Raw genomic sequence first — 18083 nt, 5'->3', positions numbered from 1 at the left:
AGTAGAAGGTGTGATACCTCCGCCCAGGATGGGCTTTCTTTCTGGCCTCAGAGAGCAGGGACTCTCAACCCAGGGGTCCTGAAACATGGCTGGTGGTGGGTGGCTGCCTAAAGCCAGTCAGAGACCACACCAGGGTAGGTAGGTTTTCAGGGGGCACTTCTGATGTGCCCTCCAATTACAAGTTTTATTAAATCCAACAATGGCATCAGTGTGGGTTTATTAAGAAGAGTTGTTTGGTACCAAACTCTCCTGGGTTCAGCGAAGCCATCATGGTGCAGGGGAACTCGAGTTTGCAGCCCATGTATTTTCTATGGCTTCCCTGGCACTTAGAATATTAAGAATAGACTTAAATATTGTAGGAGTATATTTGCTCATGTAAATATGCCCACACATGCAATATAGTGCACATATAGGGCAACAGAAACCCTCTTTCCCACACACATGAGATCTGCATGTGGTGCCTTGCTCTGACCGTGACTCCACAGCCTGTGGCTTCAATTGATGCATCTGAATGCCATTAAATAGAGTGAAGCCAAGCTATTTCTAGCAAAGGAAGGGATTGACCTATCAAATGATCTTCCCACAAAAGAACACTATGGGAAGGAGAAATACTCTCAAGGAAACAGTTATGTTGTTTGGACTGTTTGAAGTCTCAACAGCCTTCCCTGACTCTGGACTGTCCCTCGTTGTCTGAGAAAATCCAGACACTGAAAAAGATGAAGCCAGAATTCCTGACTCCTATCTGCTGACCCGGGGCAGGTCGAGTCTTGTGTCGGGGAATGCTGGATTTGTTTAGGACAGTTCCAGTGCCATATGTCCACTTCCCAAGGGTGAGCTCACTCCTGGGGGTTTGATGAGTCCAGTGGTTCAGACCCTTGACTTCATGTCTCCATAGTCTCCGGCACCTAAGAAGTCCGTGCCTTCCAGGGAGTCATCCCCATAATAGTGGGTGTAACCTCTGATGCCGATTCAGACCCTGCCCTTGGAGCCGTCCTTAGCACTGCTGTCAAAGCTTACTCACAGAGTAGCAAAGGAAACGATTAAGGCATGTTTTATTGACGATCCCTTGGCGGAGCATCTTTCTAGAGTCCAGAAATCTGCCTGGTTGGAAGTACTGTTGGCTCTGACTGATGCCTAAGGTATGTCTGATATGGATTATGCTCTATCAGAAGATGATGAATTAGAGCCTGATAGCCGCTTTCGCACTCACAACACTAATGCTCGTTTACATCTTGATTTACAAAGTGCAAGTGTCCTCAATAGTCCGTTAGAAGGGTATATCACTTTCACTTCTGGATCTCTTTCAAAGTCTCTTTACTCAATCTGGTGGTTAGAAAAGCAGCAGAGGCATTGCAGTTAACATTACCTTCTTTGGAGATCAAATCTAATGGTTTGACAGAAATCTTGCAAACCACCTTCTGTTGTCAAGCTCTTACATCCCTTGAAAAATCCTTTTTGCTGTCAGCGGCCAACAGCCAGCCAGACTGCACAGTCCTCCCAGTGTGACCAGAAGTTCTTTTCATTGCATCCTTCGTCAATAAGTTTAGTGATCCAAGCCTCATCCTTGAAGTTGAACCTGAAAACCTTTCCCACCGCCTCTCTAGGTGGAAAGTGTAAAAGATTGGACTCTACACAGCCTTTGCTTCTAGCAATTGTTCCTTCTACATGACGAACACCACTTGCTTTCTAGGCCATTGTGTCCACAGCTTGTAGGACCCGGTAAAGCTGATGAATCGCAGTCTTCCATACCACATGAAAAAGCTTTTCACAGATCTGGTCAACAATGGTTTGGACACTGTGGCTCAGTCCATAAGCACAGCTGTCACCCTATGCCAGCTCGTTTGGATGCACTTCCGGAGCTTTTCTGGCCATGTCCAAGCTACACTTAAGGACAGGCCTCTCTTTAGCGAGCTGCTATTTTGCGAGAAGGCGGACTCCTTTCTGGAATACCTCCAGAAAAGCAGCTCTATGGCTCCCTCACTTGACCTAGCTTCCCCAGTGAAGTGGTTTCATTAGCAGTACAGAAAATGTAGAGGCTATTCCAGGGCTCAGCTGCCCTTGTAGTGCTAGTGGCCTGGGGTGGATCTATGGCTCTGCTGCCTCAAAAACCTCCCTGACTCCCTTCACCTTAAGCCACCATATTCTGATGGGAGGAGGGTTTCCCGTTTTCTCACCTACTGGGAGACTATCACAACAGATCACTGTGTCATCCAGCTTATCTGCGATGGCCATGCTCTACCCTTCTTGTCCCTTCCCCGAACCACCCTCCTTTCACCAGATCGTGCGTTCCAGTGCATGTCTCGATCTTGGAAGTGGAAGTTCTTTCCGTACCAAACAAGGGGGGCATTGTGGTGCTGCCTCTGGAAGAAAAGGACATGAGATTTTACTCCAGCTACTTCTGTGATCCCAAGGAGGACAGAGGGCTAAGGCCCACAGTGGAACTCTACATCTAGAACCTTTTAATTTAGTAGGATAAATTCAAGATGTTGTCCCTGGGTATATTCCTACTGGCCCTTAATGTGAGAGATTGGGCGGCATCCCTAGATGTCCTAGATTGCTACCTATTTTCTTTGTCTAGCCCTACCTGCTCCCAGACATTATCTGGGTTTTATTAAAGGATCCCAGCATTATCAGTTCATAGTACTACCATTCTAACTCACAACAGCACCATACATTTTCACAGAAGTGCTGGAAGTTATGGCGGCTTTGGTGCTGACGTGAACAGTCTACAGACTTCGAGGCTTGAACCACTGCCTAGTGAAGGCTGAGTCTCTGGTTCTGATCAAAGGCCACTTGCAACCCACTATGACCTTCCTTCTTGATTTGGGCTTTACGGTCAACATCCAGAAATCTCATCTTACTCCCACACTGGGGCTAACCTTCCAAAAAGCGGTGCTGGACATGACCCTCATGAAAGCTTTTCCTCCATCTCAGAGGATTACTGATTTTCGGCAGATGGTTTCGAAGTTTCGAATTCACTTGTGTCACTGTACTGTATATCTAATGCTTGCTGGGTTTGAAGGCCTTATGCATTTTGTTGGTGCCACACTCCAGATGGTGGATGAGAGCTCCTTCGTGGTGCTTGAGAAAACGGTGGCGCCCATCCCAAGAAAGCCTCTTCGTTTGGGTACGGATCGAGTCTGACTATCCCAATCTACACTGATGGATGTGTCCCTCCAATCGGTTGGTGGGTTGGGCCTTGAGCCTTCTGCAGGTACAGGCTATTGTGTTCACGAATACTTAGTCGCAGAGCTGGGGCACTCGTCTAGGTGACATGGTCAGGCAGGGTCTTTGGTCCACATCAGAATAATACCTGCACATTAAACTATTTCAGGAAGCATCGTTAAAATTCTGTCCAACAACTCCACCACCCATAATACACCAACAGACAGGGAGGTGTGGGTTTGTGGACTTTATATTGAGAGGCAATTCACCTGTGGCTGTAGTCTCAGCAAAGTGGAATTTTCCGGGTGGTGTTGCACCCTGCAGCCTCTATCAGTGTGAGAGCAGATGCTGTAAATCGGCTCTTGTTGGGTGCAATTCAAAGTGAGCGCCACACCCTGAAGTGACTGGCATGATGTCCTCCAGATTGTGGCGCCCATATGTAGATCTCTTCACTGTGGCCCAGAGCTGTATGCGTCCTCAATGTTGTGCCACACACTTTCTGCTAAATGATTCATTGGTGGACGCCTTAAGGTTTAAGAGGCCGGCTGTACGCATTCCTGCCAATTTCACTCAGTCAAATGTTCTGTGGAAGATGTGGTAAGATTGGCCACAGTTGATTCTCATTCCCCAGCAGCCTGGGCGAGGAGGCCCTGATGCCTAAATATGTTGCCACTCAGTAGTTAGCTTCTTCTCTGTCTTTCCTGCACATGGGGAACCTGCTCTTGCAGCAAGATGGTACAGGTCCTGTACCCAAGTTGCCAGAAGCTGCTACTGCACACATGGAGATAGAGTGGTGCCAGCTAGAGTCCTTCTTTAATAATAATAATAATAAAGGGGTTTGTAAAGCGCATGGTGACGCCATCCCGGCGTGTCCCCGCGCTGTGGAGAGAGAGACAGACGTGAGCGAGAGGCTGGAAACTAGAGGGTATACAGGTAGGTCTTTAATAGTTTCCTAAATTTAGTTTCAGTGTCCGCTAGCCTGATATTCACTGGAAGAGAGTTCCATTTGTTGGCTGCTAACACACGAAAGGAGCGGCCTCCCATTCTGGCTTTTTTTATCCGGGGGATTTTAAGTAGACCAGTTCCCCTAGAGCGTAGTGTTCTATTAGGCTTGTAGGTGATGGCTAGATCCGTCAGATAATGAGGGGCTTTGTGCGAGGTGATCCTATAGCACATTAAGAGCGCTTTGAATAAGATCCTCTTTTTTATTGGTAGCCAGTGTAGAGCAGCCAGGGTAGGTTTGGAGGCTGCTCTTTTGGGTAGTCTGAGGACTAGTCGTGCTGCCGTGGTTTGGAGAACCTGCAATCTCCTGATGTTCTTTTCCGTAGTTCCTAGAAGTAGCACATTGCCGTAGTCCATCCGGGAAGTCACTAGGGCTTGGGTCATGGTTCGTCTAGCCTCTAAAGGAAGAAGGTCCAGAGTACGATTAAGGGTCTTCAGAACCCCGAAGCATTTCCCTACTACTTTATGAATATGACCATCAGAAAGTTTGGGGTCAACCCATATACCCAAATTCTTTGCAACCTTACAAGGAATGGGTAAAGGACCAAGACAAGGTGGCCACCATTCTTTTGTCCAGCTAGCATCATTTCCTCCTATCACTAAAACCTCCGTTTTAGACCTTCTTAAGTTACAGACGTCATCATGGGAGCCAGGACACACTCTACCGAATATATTTATGTGGGGGCGCTTAAACAGATTTGATCCATGATGATGTTTGCCTGAACCTTTTACGGTTGTGCCTTTCTGATGTTTTATGCTTTGTACTGTCTCTGTGCCATCCCACTACGGTTTTTCACTCCGAAGACATGTCTTCTGGGTGGCAATGACTTCGGCTCATAAAGTCAGTGAACTTCAGGCCCCTTCGATTAGACCACCATTTACAGTATTCTACCCAGATACAACACTCTTTGCCACTCTACAACACTCACATCTATTACACTCTCTACTTCACCACTAGTTTTTAGTCATGCTAAACAGCAGCCACACTACTGTACAACATGGCTAAAACCCATTGGCAAAGTCAGTTGCTCTTGCATATTTATTTATTTATAAAGGGTGAGAGCTATTTCTTTGCCAATGCTTGTTACTCTTTAGCAGTGCAAAAGCGTACTAATTGCACTACATACATATGTGTAAGATAGCAAATGTAACAAACCATGAAATAAAACAAGGAATATTAAACATTGAATAATATTCAAGCCTTGCATATATGTGTAACATAGCATGTGCAATATTAAAAATACAAACGTAGAAAATATAAATATAAAAACAATAACATGCACAATCATAAATATAACATACAAATATAACATACAATGAACATACAAACATAGCATGCATAAAATACAAAAATAACGTAAACAAAACATACCAACATAGCATGCACACAATCCATAGCGTACCTGCATGAGAAACCTAAATATAACATACCGATAATACATAATACAATTTGGGACATGATTTTATAGTTGAAGAAACAAGGAATCTCGCATGAATCCATTACAAAGATTGTCTATTAATATCACCATATAATCAAGGTCCTGCTTCAATGGTTGAGGCTAAATTATTGGCTTTTGTTTGAATCCCTCTTTCCAAAGATGCTGAGTGCAGGCTAATTCATTGTAATCTTCTGATCACCTCAAGTACAGCTACAATGTCTGCTCTGCTGATGCGCTTTGCTGCTCCCGTGCTCGGTACACCTTGTCCTATTGATCTCCTGCCTGTACATGTTTGCCCGCCTTTGCACTTTTTCCAGCTTGGCTCCCTCTGCGCTCGCAGATGTTTATCAGGGTATCTTGTGTCGTGAAAAGCACTTAAGGTGTGTGACTGGGAGAAAAGATGGAGAAGGAGGGCTACTGATGCTTCCAGTCGGCCATTGATTGGTGAGCCATATACTCTACGTGTGGACCAAGGCGGAGTTGACGATATCTCCTCATGCGATCAATAGGATGCTGCGGTCGGTGCTTTTGTGCTGCATCAGGGATCCATGAGCTGCACCTGAAGCGAGGGAATGCAGTGTAGCAAAGGCTTGTTAGCAGTTTACACGAGGAAGCCTAAAGCGTGCAGAAACGTTCTTAGGCATGCAAAAAAAGAGATGATGAATTTCCCACACCTCCACAGGAGATCCATCTTGTACACGAGAATGGATGTGCACCGTGAATTTCCTACAGTGCCAGTGATCATGACCCTGAGTTACGCACACTCCCAGCCTAGCAGACGTTGGCGCCATACAGTCCCCATTTCACTGGTACCGATGTATTGCCCCATGTGAGGTGCTTGTATTGTTAATTCCGTGGTCTCTCCTTTCCCTTTCCACAGCTCATGGGTGCATCTCCTGGCATGCTGGTGAAGAAGTCCCTTTTCTGAAATTGGGTTTTCTGCTCATGCATAATGTTGTGACCCTGGTGGTCTGTTACTCGCACTTTTTTCATGATGGTTGACTTGGGCATTAGAGAGCATTACTCTGGGGGTTTGCAAGGCTCAAAGCTCTTGCCCTGCAGTCGATACCCATTACATGGTTGTTCCTCTTTCACATGGCTTAGTGTCACACTGATGATGTCTGGAAGGCCATAAACGATTTCCTTGTGGACGCATTGTCTCTTTTTGGGAATAAATGGTATCCCACTGTGGTGTGGTCTGCACTTCTCGTGGTCTGCATTTTTCATCAGTTTTTCCTTGTAGATGGGCTGTTTGATTTGATGAGGAGTCAAATAATGTATCTTTGGGAATGCTGTACTCCCAGATGTTTTCCTAATAGATGACCCCCTCAGTGATGCTTTCTGTTTGCCACGCCATGATATCACACTATGGGCTGGCGTGCAGTGCTCTTTAGAAGCCTTTCCTTGTACATTCTCCTAATTTGAGGATCGTCTCTCTTTGGCTCCATCTTGAGAGGAGTTTTCCTGTGCAGATCCAACAGACTTACCTGTTGCTGGCTAGCTTGAAATGCAGTGTACTTCTGAACATCTTGTTAGTATCTGTAAGTGATTATGGAGAGTTCATTTATTCTCACTTGTAGTCACTGGAGGATACGTATGACACTGCACCGTTGAATCATGCTATTAAACTCTTATTACACCTTTGTCTTTGGTTGCACCAATTCTTTTTTCTTCCTCCATATCTTGGTGGCGTAGATGTATTTTGGAAAAAACTTCTTTATGGACCTTCCATACATTGAGAATGAAAGTGTCTCGTATTTCACCTTGGCATTGTGACACCTTCCTATAATTTTCTTCAAACTGCTCTTAAGTCTATATTTTTCATCTCAAACACAGTGGCCGCCTTCCTCATGTTGTTAGGATGAGATTTTGGTCCAATCAACTAGAAATGTTTGTTAGCTGTATGTGTTATTGAAATGTACTGTTTAAATTGTTCTAGGTACCCCTACAACTAGGTGAAGGATATGTGTGTTGTGAAGGTCCTGAAGAAGGTGGTCTACACGTTCCTCCGAAACTAGCGTCGACCATACTGTGGGCGTTCAACCCACGACTTGGTCATAGAGAATTATAATATCTGTAGCCCCTTCTGACCAGGATGTTTATGTAGTGTTTTGGGGTTGTTTGCCAGTTTGATTGGTGTGAGTGAGTGTGAATGTGACTGGACTATAAGATGAGCTTGGATGGTTTTCTTATAGGGGTCCAATGATGAGTATTAATTTGATTGTGTACATAAAGTCAAATTGTTTCTTTAAAAAGGAATATAAAATGTATAAATAAGAATAAACGTGTGATTAATTGTTATACAAACAGATGTTTTTAAAGTAAAGATATATATTTGTTTTCACAGTTTGAGATTATCAATCAAAATGAATAAGTACAATTTTTTAATAAAGTAAATGTGATTGTTTTCTTTAGGTTTCATACAATGGATATGTAACCCATTGATTTACTCTACAAGGTAAAGAAATAGAGGTTCAGAGGGAGACACATTATTATTGGTAATTTCTCTTTGGCACCATATGGTGTCACCTCGTGGACTGCTAGTCCGTGTTCCTAGAAGTCGTTCCTTGCAGACAAACCCACTATAATAATTTCTGATTGTCACTGTATGGTGTGACACAACGTGCTGGCTTGTACTGCTTGCTAGAAGTCTTTCCTTTCAGATGTTCTCTCTCTGAGGCTTTCCCTTTGATTTGACCTGATGTCACTGTGGCTTGGTGATGCCATGCCCGTAGAAGCCTTTCCTTGTAGATATTCCTATTGGGCTGTGGTGGCTTCTCTTTGGCGACCCATGGTGGGATTCATTACTCATAGACGTCTTTATTAGCAGATGTTCCCTCTCACAGTTTCTCTTTGACATGATATGGCATCATAGAATGTGTTGCAGATGTACTGCTGATAGAGTTCTTTAAAGAGGAATCGTCCATCCTCTGTAGTTACCCTTTGGCATGACAGTGTCCCACTATGGGATGCACTGCTCGTAAAGGTCTTTCTATGTAGACATTGCTCTAATACTTTGTCTTTGTCTTGACCTGGTGTCACATTATGGGTTAAGGAAACCCTTCTCGTAGAGGTGTTCTCTTGCTCAAGTTACCTTAGTGTCGGATTTGGTCTCTACATTGGGTGGTTTGTCATTGCCTGTGAGGTGCTTTCAGAAGTCCACCTTTGCACTCCTTGTATTCTAGGTTTCTGGGATCGTATCACTTTTTAAAGTGTGCCACAAAGCCAACAAACTTACAATTTTTACTTTGTGCTTCCTTCTAGGTGACCACTTGTTTGACATCAGTGGTGAAGCTGGACCGTGAGGCGGAAGTTCGAAGAGCAGGAGTTCATGTCGTTGTACTGCTGCTTCGTGGGCTCAGCGAGAAAGCTACAGAGGTAAGGCTCAACCCCATGGCTGCAATTATGGGTGACAGATATGAATGGAGCAACAACAGTGTTTGTCCATCCTTGTAAAATTCTTACGCTTTGAGGATCCTGGTTGTTTTCATACCTGACACAACATCCCTTTTGTAACTATCACAATCAGTACTGTCTTTCTCCTACAATTACTGAAGGAGCGATTCCAGTGCAATGATTAGAAAAACATTGCTTATTATGGAACAAATGATTTTCCTTCTGCTGCAGCGCTTTTATGTAATAGTTGGACCTGTCCTTTCACAGGCTCTGCTCTAGCTCTGTCCTCTTGAGACTTGTTGGATATGTGGTTGAGTTAGACAGGCTTATCTCTGTTTCTACCTGATTGCCTTTACAACTCAACTCTTTGCAACGCCTTGTAGAGCTCCCAAACAAACCTAGGGTATTGAGATATTTTGACTTTTGTCTCGCTGCCGCCAATACATCTTTCTTCAAATCAAACTGCACTTTGTGTGTGTCTAGGATCACACAGTAGCTTTACTAGGGAGACATACTTATTGTCTTAAATGCGCAGGTAAAGGTCATTTAGAGTAAGCCTGTATAGGCAAGCTGAGGCAGATTATCACAAAAGAATAACTCTTCCCAGACAGGAAGTCATTGCATATCTACTTGTTGGCTTTGAGGAGCAGGTTACAGTGACGGGGGTGTTACGGTGCAGTAGCTGATGTCCTCATAGCCTTCACTGTTCTTTTAGCATCCAAGATGCTTGCACGGGGGTAAAATGCCCCCCATTCACTCAGACAGGAGCCCTGGCACTCTTGCTGTCCTTTTAAAACCACATGGTGGGAATATTCTTTTCCCTTTCTCAACTTCCGTTTGCCTTGATTTTCCTTTCTGCTGGCTGTCAGTCCCGTTTCTTGTAGGTTCACTGTGCCATTTCAAGCAGCTCTTTCTGTTTAAGGATTCCTCTACACTAAGTTCTTGTGATTATCAAAGGCCCCCTGAACTCCAAGTGGTTCAATTCCTAGGACAGGGAAAAAACATGTGCGATAAACATTTCCTAGGCAACTAGAGATCTTAAAAACAAAAATGTATTTTTCGGCATATAATCAGAAATCCATGAGATGCTCAATAGCTCCGGGACATTTCACCTGACCTAATGTTCTAAGAACTTTATCTGTCAAAGAAAATAGCAATACCATCCATGTTTTGCATGATTACGTGAACAACCAAGTCTTTCTTGGTAATTTCCTGAAGAAGGCGTTTGATACGCCGAAACGCGCGTCGATAATCACTACCGTTTTATAACAAGTGATTTTAATGAAAATGAAATTGAAATGTATTACTTTGTAAATTTGATTATTTGATGTGTATTGATTGTATGGATACATTGGTGTGTTCTGTTGAACAAGTTTTTAATAATATGCATAACAAGAATATTGAATAAAATACAAAGTTTTTTTCTTAGACGTTTATTATTCTGTTTCTGTTGAGTCCTCCGCACATTGTTGTTTTTAAGATCTCTAGTTGCCTAGGAAATGTTTATCGCACATTCCTCTACACTGAGACCAGACATCTTCTATCTGTCATTCTCAGTCCTCTGTGGCATTCCTCTTTCTTGGAATCCAGTTCTTTGATTGTCTAAGGATTGTTAGAAATCCACCGTAAGTATCTTTTGAAGTTTGTTCTTTGTGCAATGCAGTGACATTAATGTCACTGCATTCCCCGTTTCGTCAAGGCGGCTGCTGGCTGGCTGGATAACAGGGCTTCGTCTCCTATAGTCTGAGGCCCAGATAAAGATAGCTTCATTGAGCTGTGAGCGGGACCTGTATTTACTGCAGCATCAAATAACTAACCCCTGAAGTACAAAAGAAAGAGTGGGTTATTGGAGCACTTACAAAGCACAGTGTTTTCTTAAAGGCTTCCTAGTGCTTGGACTGTTACGGTCCTAAGGAAGCCTCAAGGATAGTGCGACTTAAGATACTTACCAAAGCTGCATGATTATAGATCTATTAAATGGGTAACGCCTCTGAATATCGACCCCATAATATCAATGGAACACAATATCAAGGATTAAATATCGGAAACAAATGTTGACAAGTAGGTAAGTCTACATTCTCTAAACTTAACTCGACATATATGTACCTAAACGGTACATATGTCATCAAGGTTCGTAGATATGGAGTAAGGAAGAGTAAATCTATACTTTCCTATATGCACTTACCTTTGAATATTCTGTCCCTAGATATTCTGTCCTTGATATTCTTGTGCCATGATATTCTGGGTGTGGATATTTAGTAGTACAATTATCAAAAGGGACAGTGACACATTGTTCTACAGCTAAAGAACAAGAACATAAAAGGATTCCCTTTAAACTGAGAGTGCCTAAAGCCTGGTAGAGTCAAGGAGCAAGAAATTAGATCAAAGTAAACACACTGGAACATGCCTCAGAAATCTGGCACAAATACATGTGAGCCCAAGCTCTTAAAAAGCCAGAGCACCAAATGGAGTGCCTTACACTAAATCCACTTACACAAAGACACCCAGGTAACAGACATTGGCCTAACAATTGTTGCCACGAGAGCTTGCAGATTATTGTAAATGAATGGAAGTACCTTCTTAGCTGTCTCTTTTAAAGGAAATATGTAGAGATCACCAAGCTTAGCAGTTCAATCAGATGTAGCGGCTTATGCAACCATAGCCTAAGGTTCTTATCCTTATGGACAGGGGATGCATGAGGATCCATCTCACTTGATCAAACGATATGATTCCTCAAGCTGTCCTTTCCCAAGATCTTCACAAGTATAAGGCGCCCTGTATATGTTTGGTAGGGATGGACCGTCGTGACCTTGAAGGCAGTGCTCCATTTGAGCCGGTGCTTTCCGGTGCTCGGCACTGGCACATAAATGTCAGCAGCAGCTCTTTAGACAGTTTGCCACATGGTGGAGCGGTCTGCCTAAATAGGGATAAGCACAGCAGCTGGTGTTAATTGAGTACACATCATTATCAATGACCAATAACTGCCACCCAAGCCATTCGTATAGCTTTAGGGGCCTGTAACAGTATGAATTGTCACACTTGTTAGAGTGTGATGGTTAGTAGTTGAGTTGGTATTGTCATTGGCAGCACTGGCAGGGGCAATGAAGGGTACCAGCTGCAGTGGCTTCCTGACGAGAGCCCTGGCACGTATTTATTAAATTTTTTTGTTGCAAATAAGAACTGCTTGAAGGTGACACTTTTGTTCCTGTAGATTAATCTAGGAGATTGGGTAACAGATTCTGTCATTTTCATGGTGGCTTGTTAAATCAGCATTTCATCCTCCTAAAGTCTATTAAATAAGTACTACTAGTTTCAGTAATAATTGCAACTGTTATTTGCAGCATACAAACCTTCAAATATTGGACATGTGCTATTTTAATACACATTGTTTTTGTAGGTGTCATTTGGATGAAGAGTCTGTCCAGTGTGCCTTTGATGCATTTAGGAATTCTTTTATTCAGACTATGTTTTGCACAATTAGAGTATGTTCCTCTACTGAGCCATGCAGCTCTGTTGAACCTATACATTGCTGGCACTGCTGACCGAGAACTTAGGGCTGTAATTGGAAGGCATCCATCAATTAATAAGTTGATATGTCGAATAAAAAAAATATGTGGGACTTGGGGTAGGGGGCTAGCCCATGCTCTACCGGTATTGGGCTTCCATTTACAATGTCATGTCTGGAATCCCTTTGCTAAGGCCATTATTCAATCGGCTGTAGTTTCTTCACCTACACACACCAAAGTATTCAGGTAAGATTTGAGATTATTACCCTCTCCAGGGACCCAAATTATGGGATAAAAGTACCCTCGCCCACTGATAGTGGCATGCTTTATCATAGGGCTGATACTACACCCCTGTGTTACCATCACCAGGGGTGGAGAAATTATTATTTTCAATCAAAACAGTTTTAGGATCCATGGTGCAATGTATAGTTAAATCTACCTTATAAGTATCCCTTCTAATTGATTCTGGATCTCCTAGGTAGGGTTAAAAATACCATAAGATGGTCTTGTAGTATTATCACCCCTGTCCAAACTGTATATCAACAAGTTTCGGCAAATTGTCAATCGCCTCTTAGGGTTGGTGGCCTTCTTCAGGACTAAGATCCCCACATTTACTATCACCGTTAGCAAATCCTGCTTGTTATTGAACTGTGATATGTGAGGAATGTGTCATGCAGCAGCCTTAGTAGAACCAGGATTTTTCCAGATATTTGTATGCTATCTCTTAAACTAGGGTCGGAGCGGGGGCATCGCCCTGAGTCACACTTTCGTCAAGAGACAGATGGGGCCAAAGGTGTTTAAGTCCCTGCCCCAGGGCATGATGACATGGATGGTCTGAAGCTAACTCAGATACACCTGTGAGAAACACCTTTTCAGCATGTTTTCTGTTTTTCCCAGATATCTTATTGCCCCTCATTCTGAGGTTTCAAGGTCCAAATAGGGGGTTTCGTTTGTTCCATTTTTGACCTCTTTTTTGCTTTCTAGTACTTGAAACAATTGGGGCCGGGGAAATCCCTAATACGTTAACAATTTGGACCAGACTCAGACTCCCAAATGGGGAGTAAACACAGTTTGCACCCTCTTCCGGATTTATTGGTAGTTGGGGCTACAGGCTGCCCACGACGTTAGACTTTTGTTCCTACTGGGAACATTCAGTTTGAGCCCTTAATGTTGAACTGTTTGTGAACAAATAATTTTCGCCCAGGTGAAAGAAAACCCATATTGTGACATTAATGCTGACATCACTGAGCCTTTGAAGATGGTTTTTGAGTAAGCCTGGGTAAAATTTCTGTCACATAATTTAAAGCATTTCTTGATACTTTTTTATGCAAAATTAAGCCTCACGGCATAATTACGCTGCATTTGCACCAAAAGTTTAGCTCAGAGCCATGGAAACAACATGAAGGACTGGAACGCAAGCAGCTGTTGCTTGTCCAACTCATACTTTTTTGTTATTTTTTTAACATGAAATGTATTCTGACATTTCAGGTTAAAATATAGTTCTAAATGTGGATTTTAAGTAATTTTACATAATTACGAAAAAGCAAATTTTGCACTTTCCCGCTTTTGACCTGCCCCAGAGATTTGTTCTAAAGTGAGACGTTTCTTCCTTTCCCACCTCAGCTCTCTTGATCTCAATCTCTCCTCTTCCTCGCATTCTTCTGCTAGCGGCCTGACATTTTGCAGGAGCCTAATTCACAAAGTTTTTTAGGTAGCGCCTGGGCAGCGCATGCACTGCTCTGCGAGGCATGCTGTATTGAGGTAGGGACTTGAAACTCCGCCCGATCTCCGCTCACATTTTTTATTGGCTTGTGTCATTGTCCACTGTAAACTGTGGCTATTCATTGGTCAAAAGGCTTAGTAGTCCCTCTCTAGTACCGCCTTGTATCATTTTGTAACCTCCCATGGCAACACCCCCTGTTTCATGTGTTGTTGCTCAGTAGGCTTTTATTACAGCCTCCGAGCACTACTTTTCTCAAATAGCTTTGTCCTGCCTCCTTTTGCAGGCAGGACACGCCGTCTCCTAACGCCTTTCTTCATTTTCATAGCACGAATTTGCAATGCAATAGGTCTTGCATTTGCGAGAGTTTAAGCTATTGGTATTGTAAATGACAATCCCTTTTATTCATCAGTTTTAACTACGCATAAATAAAAGGCATTGTCATTTACAAATACCGATAGTTCAAACTCTCATAAATGCGAGACCTATTGCATTGTAAATGCTTGTTTCTTTTAGTAAGTAGGTGTAATGTACCCTTGTCTTACTCCTGGAAGAATAGGTCACACCTACACAAGCCCTGCAGTTGTCTGTGCCTGGACCCCAGCATTGGAGTAACAAAAGGCGAGTGCCCCCCCCCCCCCCCCCCCACCCCCCAAAGATATGCTGATGGGCCACTCACATCCGTAAGGCTGAGGGGCCCCCTTCAGTATGGGTAAGCCTCCCCCCCCTCCCGGTTTTGCCCATGGCCCCCAGGTATTTGAGAGCCCCCGACCCTCCTGGTGGGAGGGGCTAGTGCCGCTCGGCTGGCACTGAAGGGGTTAGCGCCGCTCTGCGCCCTCCCGCGGATGTGTTTGCTGCAGTAATAAAGTCCCGTGCGCCGATCGTTGAGTTATGGAAATCCGATTCCAAATTGAATGCTGTTTCTTTCCTTAATGGCCCCGTGGGAAAGACCCTCCTGCGTCGTAAGAGCGCAGCCAGGCTCGGAGGAGGGGAGGGAGGCGGCTCACCGAGGGGAGACGAGGCGGGAAAGCCACGCCGGCCTGTACCTGCTCCGGCCCTGCCTGCCTGTGGCGGTAAAACTGCCCGCGGAGTCACAAATAAAACCTTGTTTTACGTCTGACGGGCCGTCACTCCAGCCCCCCCCCCCCCCCGCTCTTTGAAACATTCCCCGAGTATCATGTAGAATCCATAATTAATTAATACCCATAAAGCATGGATCAGGGCTAATGAAGCAACCCCGTCAAGTTCCTCCCCATTTATAGTGCTTAATTTGTAAATACATAATCATTAAATCTGAGGTCTAGTGCAGGTAACAGGTTCTGTTTTTTGACACTATTCTCCCTTTGTTTCTGTTTTCCTTTATTCTACTTCTTCCCCTATGTTCTGCACTTTCTCTCTGTTGCCTGGAAAAAACCCTGTCCCCAAAAAGTGTGCTAATACTGACCACCAGTTGCCCCGGCACAAATTAAGCACTAAGCCTTCCTGTAGAAATGTTGGCTTCTATGGGTGTTTAAAGGCTTTAACTGCATGGGCAGCAGCACTGCAACTTTCAAAGACAGGATTGGTAGGTACAGCACCAGAGTGGTGGCGCGGCCTCCTTTAGTTTACTTTCAGACGCATCACTTGGAGCAGGGGCAGTGTGGTTTTTCATCACTTCAGGACAGTCCGTACCATAAGGTCAAGATTGCTTACGGCTGGATGTTATGTTGAAGAGTATCACTCCAAAGTAGGTTAGGTTGAATAGGATTTATTCCAATAGATTGAGCAGGTACACAGCCTGACAGGTAACCGGTCACAATCAACTGAATCCCAGGGAATGCATATTTCAAGAACACAGTATCTCGTGTTCCATGATGGAATGTGGAACACGTGAAGTTAAAGATATATTACATGTATTACACAACATAACACTGGACCAGTAGGGTTTTACGAAACATTGCACCCGTAGGTGAAGCGAATGGAATTACCAGCTGGTTCTGTTCTGTGCCCACAGCAGAAGGCAGTGTATTTCACGCGCTTAGTCAGTCTGCTAGGCTGAAGTTCGCAGAGCAAGCGCCAGATTTTATGTTTATTCAACTTGGATCAAACCTAAAGCAATGAAAGAGCATAACATCCCCTGACACCTTTGTTTCAAGCAAAGATGTCACGTATTTCACCCAGGGTAAGAACGGACAAAAAGGGTGCTGAGGCAGGCATTGGTAGGCATTTCCCCCACACACAGCATGCACTGGATGGGCAAGGCCACAGCAGCTCAAGAAAAGAGCAAGAAATGAAAATGGAAACAAAAGTACCTTGACGGGGACCAGCAGTACTCGTCCACACTCCCCGAAGGTCAGATGGTTGGTCTCCTTTGGGATATTCCATGCACTCGTGCCTGCTTGACTCTAGCCACTAAAACCCTCACATTTTGGGTCAAATGTGAAGTGCATGGTGGCTTACACTGCAGCTTTAAAAACTATTTATTAGGGTGTGTTAACTTTTTCAGGTGTCCCAGGGCACACAGGGTTTACTGTGCTCAGACTGCAGTAATCAAAGCCTTTTAACACTCGAGTTTATTATATAATTGTTTTTGGTCTCGACTAAGATCAACAATTAAAATGACATTCAATTACATCTAGTTCCAAACATACCCAACACTCATATATAACATTAAAACATCTTTAAAAATGTGTACAAGTTAAACCTATTTGTACTGCGGAAACATTATTAAACGTATAAATTGATCTGCATCTATTAATCTATCTATACTAATATAATAAAGAGAAAGCCCAAACCTTTGAGGCGGGTTATCTCAGGAACCACAGCACCAATCACAACACCCAATACAGCGTTGGAAAGGGCAGTTGCAGCAGAAGGACATAGGCTATGCAGACGCCCCCATATACATTTAAAAGGTAAAAGAACGTGCCAGCAAAGTAGTCCCTTGTGGGTGTGTCTGCGTTGTGCTGTGGGCGTGTGCTGGGGACGTGACAAATGCTGGGGGCGTGTGGTACGTTCCGCCCTTCATGCCATGTCTCATATCGTGTTTTGTGCTGGGGGCGTGGGCGTGTGCAGGGCACGGGATTACGGGAAAAAAAGCGAGCCTTGTGCCCAATATTTCATTGTTTTTTCATCCCAGGTTCTGTACATTCCAGCTCCGGGTGTGCTTGCCCCGCACTCCCAGTGACGTGCACCTGCTTTACTGTATGGAGGTCAGGCATGGCGCTATTCCCAAGGGCCGGAAGGAGCGCAAACAGGGGCCAATGTGCAGGAAATGTAATCTCGCCTTAACTTCTGGTGACGCCTGAAGCGCACACTGGAGATTTTCCACTTCTGTTGCGCACAGGCCTCGCGCCACGCACATCCGGACACAAGGCCCGCCTCCACGGAAATAGCAAGAAAGGGACTATCCCTCCCCCGGGAATATGTGATGATATTCCGCAAACCAACATCCCCCATACCATTATTCCGCAATTTTTATAACGCAGGACTATTACTCCGCAAAGACATTATTTCTAAAACTTTTACAACGCATATGACTTTATCACGCATGCCATTATAACGCAAATGCATGTGTGGTAAAGTCATATACATTGTAAAAGTACATTATTAAAACATTATATATATATATATATATATATATATATATATATATATATATATATATATATATATATATATATATATATATATATATATATATATATATATATATATATATATATATATATATATATATATATATATATATATATATATATATATATATATATCCATCCATCCATCCATCCATCCATCCATCCATCCATCCATCCATCCATCCATCCATCCATCCATCCATCCATCCATCCATCCATCCATGGCACTTGAAACCAC

The 18083-nt window shown here is 43.7% G+C and overlaps 1 protein-coding gene across 1 annotated transcript in view; it reads left to right on the top strand.

The window, feature by feature from the left end:
• Positions 1–18083, top strand: part of TANGO6 (transport and golgi organization 6 homolog) — a 579124-nt gene that overhangs the window by 504530 nt on the left and 56511 nt on the right. The window contains exon 17 of the mRNA XM_086945772.1: positions 8871–8984. Within this exon, the coding sequence (XP_086801898.1) occupies positions 8871–8984 (114 nt within the window). The remainder of the gene's footprint in view (positions 1–8870; positions 8985–18083) is intronic.

Source organism: Lissotriton vulgaris, chromosome 12, assembly GCF_964263255.1.
Source record: "Lissotriton vulgaris chromosome 12, aLisVul1.2, whole genome shotgun sequence".
NCBI classification, from domain to species: domain Eukaryota; kingdom Metazoa; phylum Chordata; class Amphibia; order Caudata; family Salamandridae; genus Lissotriton; species Lissotriton vulgaris.
Note: the sequence above shows the minus strand (reverse complement) of the source record. Positions and strands in the feature narration are given on the sequence as shown.